The 19,195-nt window shown below is 42.1% G+C and overlaps 1 protein-coding gene across 1 annotated transcript; it reads left to right on the top strand.

Moving 5' to 3' along the window:
* Positions 1–594: 594 nt before the first annotated feature.
* On the top strand, positions 595–4,307 carry LOC103653770 (receptor kinase-like protein Xa21). The gene is made up of 3 exons (XM_020552632.2): positions 595–768; positions 907–3,536; positions 3,656–4,307. The coding sequence occupies exons 2-3, from the start codon at positions 2,504–2,506 to the stop codon at positions 4,027–4,029; spliced, it is 1,407 nt and encodes a 468-aa protein (XP_020408221.1). The 5' UTR covers positions 595–768; positions 907–2,503; the 3' UTR covers positions 4,030–4,307.
* The last annotated feature ends 14,888 nt before the right edge of the window (positions 4,308–19,195 follow it).

The raw sequence follows: 19,195 nt of genomic DNA, 5'->3' as shown, positions 1-19,195 counted from the left end.
GCGTTATGGAGACTGCCGAGGGTGCCTTCGCCGGGACCTTGACTCCGTTTGGCGATGGGGCGCTGGGCCTTCGCCCGTCGTCGTCATTGACAACAGTGACCCCCCTTGCCGCTTTGCCCTTTGCGTGGTCATCTTGGGCGGGCAGGGCCAAGGGCTCCATCGTTGACACCGGGTGAAGTCTCCTGCTGCTGTGAGCCCTGCATCAACACATGGTCAATCATAGTCGGGTGAATTTGATCCAGGTTGGGTTCGGCCTTCGCTCCAACAATAGACGACAATACTTCTAAAATGAATACTATTTAGGACAGAGTGAGTAGATCTTATCAATAACAACGTTAATACAGGATCTACTAAATTTGATTCCAACATGAAAATTCAACACCGTATCGAAAGACCATTCCAAGAGATAATTATTGTCAGTATTGAAGCAGCACGAGACAGGTCTCACATCAAATCGGAATATGTCTGTCTGCTTCCGACGGAAATGTAGGCCGCCGTGCCTGGCAAGATTCTAGGTTGGACACTCCGCAACAATCTTGTCCAGCTCAAACAACGACGGCGCAGCGGCGCGACGGTAACCGGCGAGTTTGACGGACTCAGGGTCTTCGCTACGATGGCGGTCAAGCTAAGGCGTCCTACGTGAAGTGTGTAAACTGTTTTTAAATCCCTGGGGGCGCCTCGTCTGCCCACAGAGCATCCAACTTAAAGTTACAACTCCCACTAGCAAGCAAAACAAAGCAGTTCAAAAGGACTTCTGGCAGAGCAGAGGTAATCAAGTTTTTGGTGTTACTTGTGTAATGTTTCAAGATATAGTGGGCTGTCTGCCTTCAATTTCTTAAGCATAGGGTCAGTTCGTAGTTCTTGGTTTCTCTAGTAATAGCACAAGTTTATGCTTTATGCTTGCAGGTGCCAATTAAGAGCATCATGCGTAACTCTAAGCCGCCGAGCAAACTGGCCATGCTCATGGTGTTATTGTTTCTGCTTTGTTACGGAGTTGAGAAAGTCCATTGCTCGACGGTTCATGAAAACAACCAAGATTTTCACTCTCTGCTCGATTTCAAGAAGGGCATCACCCACGATCCAAATGGAGCCATGAACGATTGGATCAACAACACCCACTTCTGCCGATGGAAAGGTGTGAAGTGCACCTTAACACCGCCATATCGCGTCACGGAGCTCAACCTCTCTCACAACAACTTAGCTGGCCAAATCTCCTCCTCTCTTGGAAACCTGACCAACCTTAATTTGCTGGCTCTACCAAATAATAGATTTGGTGGACCAATACCCCTTCTTGACAGGCTCCAAAACCTAAATTACCTATCCCTGGACAACAACTCCTTAAATGGTGTGATTCCTGAATCACTTGCAAACTGCTTCAACTTAAACAAACTAGGTCTCTCTAATAATAACCTCACCGGTGTTATCCCTCCTAACATAGGTTCTCTTACCAAGCTACAAGTTCTTCTCCTTCATAGAAATAAGCTTTCCGGGGTCATCCCATCAAGCCTCAGCAACATCACAAATTTAATTGCAATATCTCTTTCAGAAAATCAATTGAACGGATCCATTCCCATTGAATTATGGCAAATGCCACAGCTAACGTCTTTGTACCTTCATGATAATTATCTATTCGGTGAAATCCCACAAACTCTCTCTAATGTATCTTCTCTTCATATGCTATCCTTGGCGTACAATATGTTGAGCAACACTTTGCCATCTAACTTCGGCCATGCCCTCCATAATCTAAAATGGTTGTACTTGGAAGGCAACTTGTTTGAAGGACATATTCCAGATTCCCTAGGCAATGTTTCAGGTCTATTACATTTGGATATATCTTCTAATCATTTCACTGGCAAAATCCCTAGCATATTTGGAAAACTTTCAGGGCTGTCTTTTCTAAACCTCGAGGAAAATATGTTTGAAGCGAGTGATAGTACAGGCTGGGAATTCTTTGCTGACCTAGCAACATGTAGTTACCTGTCGGAGTTTTCATTGGCTAGCAATAATCTGCAGGGTGCTATACCAAATTCCATCGCTAACATGTCCACCAACCTCAAAAGGCTTCTGATGAGTGATAACCACCTATCCGGAATAGTCCCCTCAAGCATTGGAAAATTTAATGGTTTAATTGAACTCGATCTTGGTGGAAACAATTTTACCGGTACAATTGAGGATTGGATCCCAAAGTTGACGAGCCTACAAAACTTATATCTCAATGACAACAACTTTGATGGTATAATCCCACCTTAATTCTATTAGTAACCTTACTCAATTGGCACTTTTGGATGTTTCAAATAATAAATTCACTGGTTCAATACCACCTAGCATGGGAACCATTTAACCTCTATTCAATTTGACCCTAAGCAACAACAATTTCAGAGGGAGAATACCTGCCGAGTTTTGGGACCTTAAACAATTAGTCTTCCTTGATGTTTCATCGAACAAATTTAGTGGGGAAATTCCTCAAAGTTTGGGCCAGTGCCAAAATCTAGGCACCATTGAAATGGACCAAAATATTCTTACAGGAAACATCCCGACCTCCTTCAGTAATCTATATAGCTTGACCTTGCTAAATCTTTCCCATAACAGTTTCTCAGGTCGCTTGCCAGATTATCTAAATGACCTAAAGCTTCTCAATAAAATTGACCTGTCTTACAATAATTTCCAAGGAGAGATACCAAAAGCTAGTATATTCGATAACGCTACAGTTGTTTCACTGGATGGCAATCCAGGATTGTGTGGAGGAACCATGGATTTGCATATGCCTTCATGCCCTACTGTTTCTAGAAGAGCGACGATCATAAGCTATTTGATTAAGATATTGATCCCAATATTTGGGTTCATGTCCCTCCTATTACTTGTCTACTTTTTAGTCCTTGAGAAGAAGACTTCAAGAAGAGCACATCAGTCACAACTTTCTTTTGGTGAGCATTTTGAGAAAGTTACTTACAATGATCTAGCGCAAGCAACAAGGGACTTCTCAGAATCCAACCTGATTGGAAAAGGAAGCTATGGCACGGTGTACAGTGGGAAATTGAAGGAATCAAAGACGGAAGTGGCTGTCAAGGTTTTTGACCTTGAGATGCAAGGTGCAGAGAGAAGCTTCTTGGCAGAGTGTGAAGCATTGAGAAGTATTCAGCACCGGAATCTTCTTCCCATCATAACTGCATGCTCAACTGTAGATACGGCGGGCAATGTTTTCAAGGCATTAATTTATGAGCTTATGCCAAATGGGAACTTGGATAAATGGATACATCACAAAGGCGACGAGGCAGTTCCAAAGCGCCGTCTAAGCTTAACTCAAAGAATTGCAGTTGTCGTTAGTGTAGCTGATGCATTGGATTACTTACACCACGACTGCGGAAGGCCCACTGTCCATTGTGACTTGAAGCCAAGCAACATCCTTCTCGATGACGATATGAATGCTCTCTTGGCAGATTTTGGCATCGCACGTCTCTATGCCGATCCTCAGTTGACTTTTGCAGGTTCAATTAGTTCGATCGGTATTAAGGGCACAATTGGCTATATCCCTCCAGGTATATATATATATACATGGTTTCACAACCCTCCCCCGTCTCTCTACAAAACATTATAAATCTGCATCTTTTCATGACTTACATAAATCAATCTACTTTGTACATATTTTTCTATTCAGAATACGGAGGTGGTGGCCATGTTTCGACGTCCGGTGATGTTTATAGTTTTGGTATAGTGTTGTTGGAGATTTTGACCGGTAAAAGGCCGACAGATCCTATGTTCACCGGGGGACTAGACATCATCAGCTTCGTGGAGAACAGTTTTCCGGATCAAATATTTCAAGTTATTGATCCGCATCTTGTGGAAGACCGCCAGAAGATAAATCAGCCAAATGAAGTAGCAAACAATGAAATGTACCAATGCCTGGTGGCTCTGCTGCAAGTAGCACTTTCTTGCACGCGCTCATTACCATCTGAACGGTCCAATATGAAGCAGGTAGCAAGCAAACTGCAAGCAATCAAGGCGGCACAACTTGGAGGCAAATCCAAGTGAGATTAGATGTACTCCCTCGACGAGCAGCGTAAACCGGAATACGAGATGACTAGAAATGTACTCTAGTCTAGCATACAAGTGTTGTTTACCTTGTATATGCATCTATGGTTCAATATGGTTATACCGTCAAGCAACTACAACATGATATGTAATATCTAGTATTTACACATTGAAAGCATCGAACTATGTATGGTTTGAAATAGTTATTTACTTTGTTTAGATTTCTTGAATTATGTAGTTCATTATTTAATTGTGAGAAAATTTAATGAGTTTATCCTCTCATACGTGTTATAATATTTATTAAGCTAATTGAATTAGGAAAAAATTAGAGAGGATCTCTGTTCATGGCGCCATAAGCTTCCAAGAGAGGATGTGATGTCCAATTTGTTTTCTAGAATTTGTTAAATATTTCACTCATTTAAGTGTGGGTAAACGTTAGGAATTTCATCCTAGTTCAAATATTTACTTGCTTTGTTTAGAATTTAGAATTTTGTTGTTCATTGAATAATTTAGAGAAAATTTTAGTGAGTTCAAAAATATGTATGAAGGTAATATAATTTAGTTAAAAACATGATAGTGAAAAATAGATAATGGAAGTATGTTTAAAAATTATGTTTATAAAAGATCGTATCAAAAATATTTTATTCGACACAATTTGACAATATTCGTATCCAATCCGAATCCGAAGAGAAGATATGAAAACAAATATGGAACGAGTAATATTTGTTTGTATCTGATCCAATATTCTGATTACAACCCTATAGATCAGTGATCATAGCACTTGGCATGTTTGTATGTTGTACAATATATCTCCCTAGCTATGCTTAAAGATAAAGTTTATTATGATGTCGATGCTTATTTAAGGCCCAAAGCAATATGGCAGCGACATCGATGCGTATCTAAAATAGTTGGTGAATAAACTTTTGCAGATGTAGTTTAAAGGTGTACGTATGTGAGTCGAGTAGAACAAAGAGGACTTTTGATCTAAATGCTTTGTTATTCGTAACCCTAAAAGATAGGTCTAAACACTAGCAGAAAAGAGCTCTAAGCTGGCGATACGTATAAATTTTTACTGTCGGTTTTAGTTACCGCATGCTAGTGAATATAAATAGGTAGGGCTGGCTTAAGGAACCGCCAGCGAAAACATATTTGCACTAGTGTTTACTCAACCACTGGTGGAAATGAGCTATTTACACTGGCGGTTCACTTAACACAACCGCTAGTGGAAATGAGCTTTTCCACTGTCGGTTGTGTTAACACAGCCGCCAGTGAAAATTAAAGGGGAACAGGGTCCAATTATTTATCGTTTTGGACAAGGTTCAAGTCAAACTTATAAAATCTTGACTATAATTAACTATTTTGTTATTTAGTTTTAAAACCTAATATTTATATGCATCGATTTGTCTTAAAAGTACTTTTATAAAAGTATATGTTTGCATTTTAATAAAAAACATTGGTCAGAGTTATATTTTGGAGACTGTGTCTCCTAGGAGACAACTAATAGTACACCGGAGGGAGAACATTACGATACAGTACCAGAGAGTACTTAGTACCATAATACATTACAACACAAATCAGATTCATCTAACTACTTCATTACATCCACTAAGGAACATCACAATACCCACACTTGTTGAATCACAAATTCCAAAATAGCTCCATTCTGGGTTACTTTGTCAATAATATGTGTACAATTACAAAATTGTTAGTAATTTGTGCAAACCGACCAAATACAAAAACAAAACAGACTTAACTTCACTAACACTACTACTTGTTGACTACATCAACGATACTTCAATTTCAAAATAGGGAAGCCATAATGGCCCCATACAACTTTAAGTAAGTGTGATTTTGCATAATTAAATTAATAATTTCAATACACATGCATCACAAATTTGATTCGTACAGGGAGCACTTGATATGCTTCCTCATTTATCCTAAGGTTGGAAAGGTGCTGGTGCTTGACTCCTTGAACTACAACCCTTCGACCTATGCAAAATTCCTCAGTATTTTAGAGTTGTAAGCCTTTTCTATGCATGCATACTTATATCGATGGGAATTTTAAAATAATATGGAGATTCTATTTGAGATCACAGAGCATTTAGGTTATATAAGTGGAAAGGTGGAAAGTACGACATGTCCAAAAAATGTGTGCCACTAGACATCCATCATGATTGGCCGGTAAGTATGTGAATTTATGAATGCATATCATACACAATGTTGCAACTAAATAACCAATCCCCCGTTATGTAGTGTGCCACAAGGATCAATCCTATGTGGGTTCTATGCGTATGAGTTAATGAGGGTGAACGGACGATACATCAAAAACTCTAGCAAGATATTATTACTAATAGTCATGTTTGTATTTATGTCATTAAAGATGCAAATGTATTATCGAGTATGAATAGATGACGTTTATAAACTTCATTTATAGGAATTTCAACAAGGAAAGCCAGAAGGTGTATTGTATGGCATAATTGAAGACCTATGCACATTCATATTGAAAGAGGTCATTCCCGCTAAAGAGAAATATTACGATGCTTCCAGTACATTAGTTAGGCCAGAGTTTAGAATACTAACAGGAGTTAGTAGACTATTGTAACACCCTTGGTGTTACTGCCACTAAAACTTGAGCATGACATCATAAGCATTGGCATATCATGTGTTTGTCACACCTAGAATGCATTCACTAGGCAAACAAAATTCAAACAAAGTTGTATTGATGTGACATTTCATGGGTGAAACCTTAGGATACAGTGCTTAACCCTAGACTGGGATTAAGGGAGTAAACAAAGCCTAATAAGAGAAAACTTCAAAACTTAGTTGAAATAATCATAAAATGTCACCATGGATGGACTTAAGTAGCATCTAAACCCTAGAAGCACCAAAAAACCTAAATAGACCCCTGGAAAACCCTAGATTGAAACCCTAAGGGGTTGTATGCAAAATGTGCACATTTTTGGACCTAAGTGCAAAAACCATGAAATTAGGTTATCTTAAGTCATATGATTCACATGTATGTGGATTTGCAAATTAAACCTTGAGATTTGGACTTATTTGCAAAAGTCCCACTTAAACTCTATTAAGTTAAGTATGAATTTCAATGAATTAGCTCAACTTTGAAGCCCTATATCTTCCAAATTGTGAAGATTTTGCCCTAGGTCAACACATCAAGTTTTTAGAGCTATAAAAGGAGGATAACTTTGCTATAGAGATTAAACCATGGTAACATGAAGAATTTGGAGAAAAATGAGCCCAAAGTTGGGCTGTCAGACTACCCTAAGCCTGAATTCAGACTGACAGTGGGATTGGATGAACTTACGGCTCAATTTTAAGCAAGATCTTGTGACTTTTTGTGGGGGCACGATGTAGCAAAGTTGGAGCTGGTCTATTAGGCTACAACTTTGCTACAGAACAAGGGTCTTGTTGCCATGTAAAATCAGGAGGAAATTCTCCCCAAACATGGGCTGTTAGGCTAACTGAAGAACAATCCCATGGTACAGTAACAGATAGGATCTGGTTCTGATCCCCTTGCCGCCGATGAGCCGCGCGCGGATTCGTGCTATCGCCATGGTGATTCGCGCTCAGATCAATTGGATAACACCGGGGATCCATAAATATCACGCCGTGGATACGCTCCGGCCACTATTTTACTCCGGCCACCGTACCCGAGCAGACCACGGTGGATTTGGATAGGATCGTCGGAGATCGCCACTTCGCGGCCTTGCTCCACGTGCCTTGGCATGTTAACCTCACCGCCGTGACTCACGTTAGTCGTCCGGTGGTCGCCGGAGAGCTTGCCACGGTAATAGGCCAGGAATCACCGCGCCAGTAACCTTCTTCTCCGGTCGCCGCACGTCTCTCTCAAATTCACTGGCCACCGCTCAAGCCTGCTATAAATTGCCGACCCGCCTGCTCCGCTAAGTAATTGTGCACCCAGCAGAGCAACCAGTGCCTCGAATCATCCACTAGAACTCCCCAATTTGGGATTTCCCCCAAATCACCCAAGAACACCGAGCGGTGTGACCTCACCGTGGTCAGCTCGTCTCAGGTCTGCTCATACCCTCTGCCCTCTCGTTTTAGTGTTCTTGTGTGCCCCTGATACTCCTCGACCAACTCGATTGAGCTAAACTACCTTAGATCGTCGGGAACGCGTTGGTTTGGCCGTTGATCATACGGTCACCGTGGACAGAGCAGGTTAGAGCGTCGTTCGTGAAATTAGTTGAGGGGAAACGATTGTTAGGCCTTGAATTTGGTTTCAACTGAAGTAGAGCAACCGTCATCAAGTAATCCTGCCAGTACAAGCTCACCGGAGCTCGGCCCTGCGCTGTTCGCCGTCGTGGACTTCGGGCGGTGAAGAAATAGAACTCGAGGGATGTTTTTGTAACGTGTCAGTGAGACATGGAAATAGCGCCGTGACTCGTTTCCAGTTATTCAAACCGATAGGGGCCTTTCAGCAAAACCACCAGTGCGGGCGCGCTTTCGCCAGTAAATGGGCCGACCCAGGCCAGTTTCAGCCCAATCCTGTAGCATGTTTTCTTTTTTCTTTTTCTTCTGGACTTTGAGAATTCCCAGAAAATTATAGAAAAATGCTAAAAATACCAAACCAATTTTGCTAGGCTTCTAATTTCCTATAGTATTTAATAAAAATAGTTTCATGATTTTTAGTTCCATTAGGGAATTATGGGACATTTAAAACAGCCAAAAACCATACTTCTGGAATTTTAGGGAATAATTAATAATTCCAAAATTCACCAAACTTTTGAGGTAAACTTTAAATATTATATAGAAACGTTGAGTAAAATTTGGTATGCTTTGGACCATGTTTGATACTTAGAACCCAAAACCCTAGCCCTTGCCCTATGAACTTCACTATAGACTCTGAAAACCCTAGTTTCTCGGAGATCCGTGAAGGAAAGTTATATTCAAGACATTAGATAATAAAATTTTATTATCTTTGCATCTTCATGAGCATTCATGATTATATATGACTATATCTAGAGAACAAGGAGGAAATAGAAGTTGAAGAAGCGAGGACTTCACCACCACCACCACCTGAAGAACCTCAGGAAGGAATATCTGTGGATCAGAGCCTGATTCACCTATCACTCAAGGCAAGCCCTAGTGCATTTGCCACCTCCTTGCTATTTTAAAATCTTTCTCACTTACTTGATGCATTAGGTGATAGGAGTTGTGTGCTAAACCAGTTGCTGCATTTTCTTCCTTGGATTTGATTACTTCTCCTTAATCCCCTGATTCACAAAAAAGTTTTTCTTATGCTTAGCTTTGCTCTAGAAAACAAAAAAAATTTGTTTTCACAAAAGATGATGTTGCAAAGTGGGCGGGTTGTTTTCAAAAATAAAACTTGATGGTGGATCCATCATGGTCATGATGGGTTCAACATCGGAAAAAATGTACCTCTGCCAGGTACCAAACTTTGGGTTGAAATGTTAAAGCTAAGACCGGATGGGTGACTTGCACGAGAAGAGAGTCTCGGTGTAGTGTCCCCGTCTGAGTCGATTAAGGACCTTGTCGATGTAGGCTTGATGATCGAGGACCCTTTAACTGGTCACATGCCTCGTCATGGGTAAGCTTTGCCTCGGGCAGACTAATACCAGAATAAGATAACACGCAATGGGAGTGGAGAGATGGCGAGAGTAGCGTGTACCCTCCATGGCAAGAGGCTGGTCGGTGGTGTATATGTGCTCTCGGTTGGCGTGAACCTGATCTGGTCTTAAGAACCCCGGTGGCGAGTTGACATATGCAAGGGTTAAGTGCTACATATGTCGTGTGATTGGAGATCCTCAGCTGAGTATAATCGATTCGGATCGCCATAACTTCGCGGACATGAAGACTTGGTCACTGACCTACATGTAGCACTCAAGTGAATAAGAAGGGCTGTTAAGAAATTGGCTAGTATAGGTCAAGTTTTTGAACTAGGGTAGAAAGAACTCTAGATACAGGTAACTTTACTGAACCTGACAAATAAATCTGGATTTTTAAGGATCCACTATTTGTAAGCATTTCTGCAAACAGAGTCTTTGAATATTGATAAGCCATACCTTGACTCCTAAAGGCCAGCATATCCTTGAGAGTCTTTTATTTTGATGGGTAAGACTTGCGAAAGTACATTTCGTACTCAGGGCTTTGTCCCATGTTGTTTTAGGTGAAGAAGCAACAAACTTGTGTTGCTTCTGTTCCAAGGTGGTACCAAAAGAAGAAAATCAAGACTGAAGCTGCGGGAGGAAGGGTCCTCCGTTAAGAAAAACTCTTGCTGTTATTCGGGAGGGGTTTTTGCCTCCCAGGTTATGTAATAATAATACTCAGCACCCTTATATTTTGTTCTGGTCTGTAATAATATAACTCTTTCTTTACTTTAAAATAATGTAAGTTATTGTAAATCCTTCCGCATTCTTGTACCTCCGATGTATTGTAATGTCTGCGTGATGGGTGAAACACTCTTGGGCAAGGTAAGGAATTCAGATAACGAACTTGTCAAGTGATCAGGTGCACCTACAGGGTTGTCTGAGGTCCGTTAGACAAGGACAATTGTAGGTGGGCCTAATGACTTAGGAGGTTCTGTCACAGCTGGTATTGGAGCGAAGCCCATCTCTACAGATGTTATGAGACATTTTCAAAGACTTATCTAGAAAATTTCTTTCCTTCTTATCTAAGTACCTTCTGAAGTACTTATTTTAAAGACCAGATAGTAGAGTGCAATGTATAGAAGGTTGTGAATCAACTAAGGTTGATTCTGTAATTATACATGCATCATACTAAAAACTATGCTAACAAGATTTTCCCCCTCATGGAGATATGCCGCCGCGCACAAAAAAACCGCGCGCAAGTCTACCGGACCCATTGGCGTACCTCGCCATAAACTAGCTCCAAGGCATGAGGACAGTAGTAGTGGTAGCAATGATCCTATCGGAGATCTGGAAGCTCAAGTAGAACAGCTTTGGTCGGAGCTCCGTCACAGGAACGAAGTATGGGTCGAGGATGGTCAGCGAATAAACGAGTTGAGAACTGACATCCGCCACCTGCAAGACCAACTTGCTGAACGAGATTTAGCGCTCGATTGGGCTGTTAACTCACGTTCGCTGGCTTGGGCCAAGGAAGCCAAAGCTCGAGCCCGCGTGGAGGAGCATAGCACAGTCGTGGATAACTTGCAGGTTTACTATAATACACTACATGAGGAAGTTCATGTATTGTATTCACAACTGCACCCTAACGTACCTGCGGATCCTATCGGAATGGGAGCCAGACCTTCTGGAGCAGCGGGTGAAGCCCTTGGAGGGGAACTAGACCTTTTCAGGCCTCCTCCTTCAATGAATCTGGTCGACGAATGGTCTCCTACACCCGATAGCGAAGCTACCAAAAGTGATAAGAAGTTAGAGTAGTGTAGTATAGAGATAGTAATAATGTGTAATAGGTAATGTAATCCTGTTGTAAATTCGAGTTTGTATCATTACCCTTTTAAGTAATGTAAAATGGATGGTTTGCTTTGGCATATTATATTTTCCAAATGTTCTTTGCCTCAGATGACGTCCAGGACTCGTGGACAGGATGGTGCGGGAACCTCCCATGGGAGGGAAGCTACTCCTAACCCGCCACCAGTACCCCCAACCTTGGTTGAGGCTATCGCTGCCTTAGTCAATGCAATAGCCGATAACACCCACTTTCTGCGGGAAATGGCGGGACAACAAATGCAATAGCAAGGCGGGTGAGCGTATCCGCAAGGACCCCGCGAAACTTCATATTTGGACTTCTCGGAGACACGTCCCCCATTATTTGTCAAGGCTAAAGATCCTCTTGAAGCGGATGAGTGGATCCGAGTTATCGAACAAAAGTTTGGGCTCCTCCGATGCACGGAGACTCAAAAGCCCTTATTTGCGGCGCAACAGTTGCGAGGCCCTGCCAGCACTTGGTGGGGAAATTATGTGGCTATCCAGCCTGCTAGTCATCAAATTACCTGGGACGAATTCAAACTGGCTTTCCGGGAGCACTATATTCCTGAAGGGGTGCTCCATATGAAACAGGAAGAATTTATGAAGCTCAAACAAGGTGGAGATACTGTCACACAGTATCTCAATAAGTTCAACCACTTGTCCTAGTATGCTATTGATCAAGTCAACACTGATCTAAAGAAGAGAAATTGCTTCATGAGAGGTCTTAAAGACCGGCTGCAGCGAAAAATGGCCACCTGCCTCGATCTATCTTATAGCAGGGCTTTCAGCACGGCACTGGTAGTCGAAGCCAAATATGCAGGCCCAGGAAAATCGAAGGGCTATGGAGGCGACAGGCCCAACCAGGGGCCTGAGAAGAGACAAAGGTTGGTAATCCGGCCTTTTAATCAGAATCGTTCTTCACCACGTCCACCCTCCTACCCTTTCAAACAACCTATCTTTATACGTCCTGCTGCTACCCCCACCTCAACAAATGAGCCGAGTGCCCCTGGTACTCGTTTCCCCGCCCTCCCAAGCTCTTCAACAGGCTACTTTAATTGTGGAAAGTCCGGACACTTTATCAAGGACTGTCCATATCCAAAGCATAATAGATCAAATAATCAGCAGAGTTCAGGGAGTTCCACTCAAGGCAAGGGAAATGCGACGAACAATACCGCGGGCAAAAATATGAAGAAAAATGGGCGGATTTATTATACGCAAGTGGCCACGACACCGAAAGGAGAACCGGTTATGATGGGTACGTTTCTCGTGGCCAATCACCCTGCAGTTATTCTTTTTGATTCTGGTGCTTCACATACATTCATAAGCAAGAAGTTTGTGGAGCAACATTGCATTCCATACAATGAATCAAGGGAAGGGTTTATAATTCATTTGCCTGGGGGACAAATATTCACTAAAGAGGTGGCTTACCATGTGCCCGTGACATTGGCTGAACGGGACTTTCCCACAAACATGATTGTTCTAAAAGGCCAAGATATAGATGTAATTTTGGTCATGAATTGGTTAGCCCAGCATAAAGCAATCCTCAACACTGATCTGAGAACCATCAGGTTGAGTTATGGCCAAGAAGAGGTTCTCTTGTCCATCTCTGTAGCTATTCTAGCTAAACCATTTGGTAGAGTATATGAAGCCATCATACCGGAGATCCAAGATATTCCGGTAGTATGTGAATTCCTGGACGTCTTTCCAGAAGATCTGCCTGGATTGCCTCCAAAAAGAGATGTAGAATTTGTGATTAAGTTAAAGCCCGGTACGGCTCCTATTTCTAGAAGGTCGTACCGAATGCCTCCGAATGAATTGGCAGAACTCAAGATCCAATTACAAGATCTACTAGAAAAGGGATTCATCCAATCAAGCTCATCACCTTGGGGTTGTCCAGCCATCTTTGTCAAGAAGAAGGACCAAACACTTCGGATGTGCATGGATTATAGACCCCTTAATGAGGTCACCATCAAGAATAAGTACCCTCTTCCCCGGATTGACATCCTATTTGATCAACTTACCGGATCTCGGGTATTTTCCAAGATTGACCTCAGGTAGGGTTATCATCATATCCGTATCCGACCCGAAGATATACCCAAGACCGCATTCACTACGCGGTATGGATTATTTGAATATCTGGTAATGTATTTCGGACTAACAAATGCTCCTGCCCACTTCACATATCTTATGAGCTCGGTATTCATGACCGAGTTGGATAAATTCGTGGTGGTATTCATTGATGATATCTTGATATATTCCAAGAATGAAGAGGAGCATGCTCGGCATTTGCTGATCGTATTAACGCGCTTAAGGGAGCACCAATTATATGCTAAGTTCAGTAAATGTCCGTTCTGGATGGAGGAGATCCAATTTCTGGGACATGTATTATCTGCCAAGGGGATTGCGATGGATCTCAGCAAAGTCAAGGATATTTTGGAGTGGAAACCCCCAACCACTGTACATCAAGTTCGAAGTTTCCTTGGACTGGCTGGTTATTATCGCCGATTCATTCCAGATTTTTTTCAAGCTTGTGAAACCAATCACAAGTTTATTGAAGAATGATACCAAATTTAATTGGTCTTCAAAATGTAATGAAGCGTTTGAGCAACTGAAAGTATTATTGACCACTGCTCCGGTATTGGCTCAACCGAACATTGAAAAGCCCTTTGATGTGTATTATGACGCATCATGCAGCGGTCTAGGCTGTGTTCTAATGCAAGAGGGCCGAGTGATAGCCTACGCTTCAAGGCAGTTGCGCCGGCATGAGGAACATTATCCAATTCATGACCTGGAGTTAGCTGTTGTGGTTCATGCCCTAAAAATATGGCGTCATTATCTGCTAGGAAATATATGTCACATTTATACAGATCATAAAAGCTTAAAGTACATCTTTACCCAGTCAGAGTGGAACATGAGGCAGAGGAGATGGCTTGAGCTTATTAAGGATTATGAACTGGAGATTCACTATCACCCAGGCAAGGCTAATGTAGTGGCAGATGCGTTAAGTCGCAAGGCTTCCTGCCATTGTCTGACGACGAAGACTTCTGACATTACGTTATGCCAAGAAATGGAGAAGTTGAACCTGGGAATGATTCAACATGGAACTTCAAATCACTTGAAGCTTGAGTCAGTCCTTCTGCAAAGGATAATTGATGCCCAAAGAAATGATGAGGGTATGAAACACATTCATGAGAAAATAGCGGCCGATAAAGCCAACTGTTTCAGAAGAGATGATCAAGGTGTTGTATGGTTTAACAACCGCATAGTTCTGCCTAAGAATGAGGAGATCCGCCAGCAAATTCTAGATGAAGCACATCTTAGTTGCTATTCTATTCATCCTGGAAGCACTAAGATGTATCATGATCTAAAACAGCTTTATTGGTGGACAAAGATGAAGATTGAAATCGCACGCTATGTGGCAAGATGTGACACTTGTAGACGTGTCAAAACCATACATATGAAAAATGCTGGTCCATTGCAATCGTTACCTATCCCAACTTGGAAATGGGAGGATATAAGCATGGACTTTATTGTGGGATTGCCCACGACTGCAAAAGGGTATGATTCTATTTGGGTTATAATTGATCGGCTTACAAAGATTGCTCATTTTCTGCCAGTCAAGACATATTACCCGGTCCTCACTTATGCCCAGATGTATATTGCTCACATCCTCAGTTTGCACGGTGTTCCAAAGACAATAGTGTCGGATCGTGGACCTCAATTTGTATCCAAGTTCTGGGAAGAACTTCACAAATCCTTGGGTACTAAATTACTCCACAGTTCGGACTATCATCCCCAAACTAGTGGATAGACTGAGAGAGTAAATCAGATACTTGAAGATATGTTGCGAGCATGTGTTCTGGAATTCCCACAGAAATGGGATGACTGTTTACCTTTTTTGGAGTTCTTGTACAATAATAGCTATCAAGAGAGCATTAAAATGGCACCCTTTGAAGCTTTTGTATGGGTGACGGTGTCGTACTCCGTTAAACTGGTCTGAACTAGGTGAAAGATGTTTCTTCAGGCCTAATATGGTAAAGGAAGCAGAAGGAAAGGTTCAACGAATAATTCATAATTTGAAGGAAGCTCAAGCTCGTCAAAAGAGTTATGCAGACAAGCGATGCAAACACTTGTACTTTCAAGTTGAAGATTATGTCTACCTGAAAGTCTCACCAATGAAGGGTGTATCACGTTTCGGGGTAAAAAGGGAAGCTTGCACCCCGGTATATTGGTCCTTTCCCTGTTCTTGAACAATGTGGACCAGCAGCATACCGACTCCAGTTACCCGAAACATTGTCTGCTGTACATAATGTGTTCCACGTGTCTCAATTAAAGAAGTGTCTTCGGGTTCCAGATCGAACTGTTGAAGTAATAGATGTTGCTTTAGAACCAGACTTGACCTATTTAGAACATCCTGTTCGAGTCTTGGATCAAAAGGACAGGATTACCCGAAGGAGAACTCTCAAGTTTTACAAGATACAGTGGAACCAACAGACGGAAGATGAAGCTACTTGGGAAACTCAAGACTTTTTAGATAAGAATTTCCTAGACTTTTTAGCTTCGTGTAAATTGTAATATATGTACTGTTGGGGACTTGTCCTTAAATGCTATGAAATAAGAACAAGGCAACACAGAAATTGTTAAACGTTAAAAGTCCTTCGTCCTTCGAAGCATTATTTCCCTCAGGATATAATGAGGCTTGGACGAAGGTTATGAAGGACATACCTTCGTAAGTGCAACAAATGATGAAGAAGGATTCATACAAAGTATGAATAATAACATAAACACTTAAATATTATCATTAACTCATTTCTATTTTCATTATTATGGAAAAATAAAAATGATAACAAATTACAGATATACCTTTGGCTTAGAAGAAGGTAAAAGTACAAGCGTGGCACCAAAGCAAATGCCAAGTCAGCGTCAATAGTACGGGAGTACTGTTCATCTATTTATAGGCACGGGACACAGCCCATGTAAAATTACACCCATGCCCTTTACATTTGCTAATAACTCTATAGTAATTCATCGGGGTCTAGATAGCCTTTTCCCCTTTAAGTCGGTTTCCTTTTCTGTTATCATGCCGAAGCCCCCTTGCGTACAGCTTCGGCTCTGTTCCATCCTTCGTATCCCTTGTGCTTCTTGACACTGTGATTTTGATTCAAGTCCGAAGGGTCCAAGTCCGAAGGTACCTGCTCATGTATTATACTCCAGAAACATTGTTAAATCATGTTTTTGAGGACCTTCGGAAGCCGAAGGCCCCCAACAGTAGCCCCTCGCAATATTAATTTGTTAGAATGATAAATTCAGATTGCAATACGGACGAAGGCCTTAAGCCGAAGGTCCGAAAAAACACCTTCCCTTTGCTAGAATAGCAACAGTCAATGACAAGCGGGGCCCTCCCACTTGCAACACACTGGGCGTATAAATAAGAACACACCGCGAGCTCATTTGGCACGCTCTTTGTCATCTGCTCGTGCTTTCCCAAATTTTAGCTCTTGCACACCAACACTTGCTTGGTTTTTTTAAATATTCTAAGCTTCGGCTTTGAGAACACCTTTTCCAACATTTCCGAAGATGTCTGAAGATAAGAAAGCTGTTGCCGAAACAAGGCTGAGTCTTTCTGAGGAGAATAATCTTGGGTTTCTTGAATCGATAGCAAAGACGAATACAGAGAAGATCACAAGGGAGATTTTAGAAGGTTTATCTGAAGACACTAGTGAAAGTGACAGTTATGATATGGAAAGTGGAGGTGAAGACTCCGAAGATCGACCGTGGCGACCAAGTCACACAGTCTTCGGAAAATCAACTATTAAGAAGAGTCACCTTGACAATATGAGGGGGAGATATTTTCGAGATATGTCTACTGTGAGGGCAGATGACGGAGAGAAGTCTATGCCTACTCCCGAAGAGAATGAAGTCGTGATCTTCCGAAGCTTTTTCAAAGCTGGACTTCGGTTCCCCTTAAGCGAATTTGTGGTTGAGGTTTTAAAGATCTATCAGGTCTACCTTCATCAAATTACTCCCGAAGCAATCATAAGAATGGGAATCTTTGTCTGGGCCGTGAGGAGCCAGGGCTTGGAGCCAAATGCAAAAAGTTTCTGTAGTATGCATGAACTGTTATATGAGACGAAACCCTGGGGCAAGGAGCAATATCATAACAATTTTGGCTGCTATAGCTTCGTCGTTCGCTCTGGCTCGAGCTGCCCCGTGCCAACCTTCCGAAAAAGATGGCCTGGGGACTGGATGAAGGAATGGTTTTACATGAAAAACGATTTAAAGGCACGAGAAGACATTAAAGATATTATCATGCGTCCTATCTGGCAGCGCTTCGGCCTTCGGAAACCGAAGGTGGAAATTGATGAAGCAGCCGAAGAATGCCAAAAGGCCTTCGGCATAATCTGCTCTTTCATCGGGACGAGGGATTTAGTTCAGGAGCACATAGCCTTCAGAGTGTGGCCGCTTGTAGAGCAATGGGAAATGCCAAAGGAAACTATCAGCAAGTCTGACGAAGGTGGGCTGGTTAGGTTGAAATACACCTTCAGATATGAAGGTAAATTTATTGAGCCAGATGATGATTGGCTGAAGTGCATCGAAGCTACAAGTGACGAACTGCTTGGACCATATTCAAAGGCAGAAGATAATGCGCTATCTGCGACCTTCGGAGGCCGGAAGAAGAAGAGGCTGAATAGAGTCTTCGACGCTATTGGGTTTATGTACCCTGATTACCGCTACCCGCTGAAAGGGCAAAAGAGAAAGAGTGCAACTTCTGGGAAAGGTGATGCTTCAGTTGCTCTAAGTGAGCCCGCGCCAAAGAGGAAAAAGGCAAAGGTCCTTACTCACCGACCGCGCTTCATCGAACCGGCCACAGTGCCCGAATTTGGTGGTGAGACCTCTACAGCTACTGAAGCCAAAGGACCTGCTCTTACACAAAAGAATGAAGAGCCAGCCATGATGCAAAAGGCTGATAATATTAGAGAAATAGAGGCTGAGAAAACAAAGATATTAGAAGTTACAAGCCCTTCGGCAAGACTGACAGTGCCGAAGGCACAAAAATATCTCACGGCGACTCCCAAGAGGAAAAGGATGGTCAATGTACTAGATGTGCTGAAAACAATAAAATCTTCAAGCACCACTCCGAAGAAGACTGCCGAAGTGCCGAAAACACAAATTGAGACAAAAACATCCGAAGACGAAGCTACAAAGAGCCAGACCGTGGCTGAAGCTGGGTCTTCAGAGCCCGCCAAGGAGAAATCCTTGAAAACCGGAGAAGAAACGAAAAAAGAGGCTACAAAGCAAATTCTGCCTGAAAAAACTCTCTCTTCAACTCCCGAAGCATCTTCCAGAGTGCCTGATTACATTGTACGACATGCTTCGAGCAAAAAGCTATTTGAAGAGGAAAAGTGAGAAGCTCAATATTATGCCCAGAAATTAAAATATCCAAAGGGGGCATTAATATTCAACGGCAGCGGAGAAAAAGATTTCTTGTATTGTCTCCCAGACAGCAAGGAAATTTCTGTGTGCCGTGAGATGGGCAGAAGCTTCGGATTCCTGACGCTAGAAGACAGGCTCTCAGTGTTATCAAAAGATGAATTGGCTGACAACTTAGCATACAACAGCTTAAAGGTGAGGGAATAAGATTTTTGTACTTAAAACAAAATTTTTCCATTTGCTTATACTTAATACCGCACTCCTTTTGCAGGGCCTTATTCTTAGCA

Source organism: Zea mays, chromosome 4, assembly GCF_902167145.1.
Source record: "Zea mays cultivar B73 chromosome 4, Zm-B73-REFERENCE-NAM-5.0, whole genome shotgun sequence".
In the NCBI taxonomy this organism is placed as follows: Eukaryota; Viridiplantae; Streptophyta; class Magnoliopsida; order Poales; family Poaceae; genus Zea; species Zea mays.
This window is presented reverse-complemented; position numbering and strand designations above follow the sequence as displayed.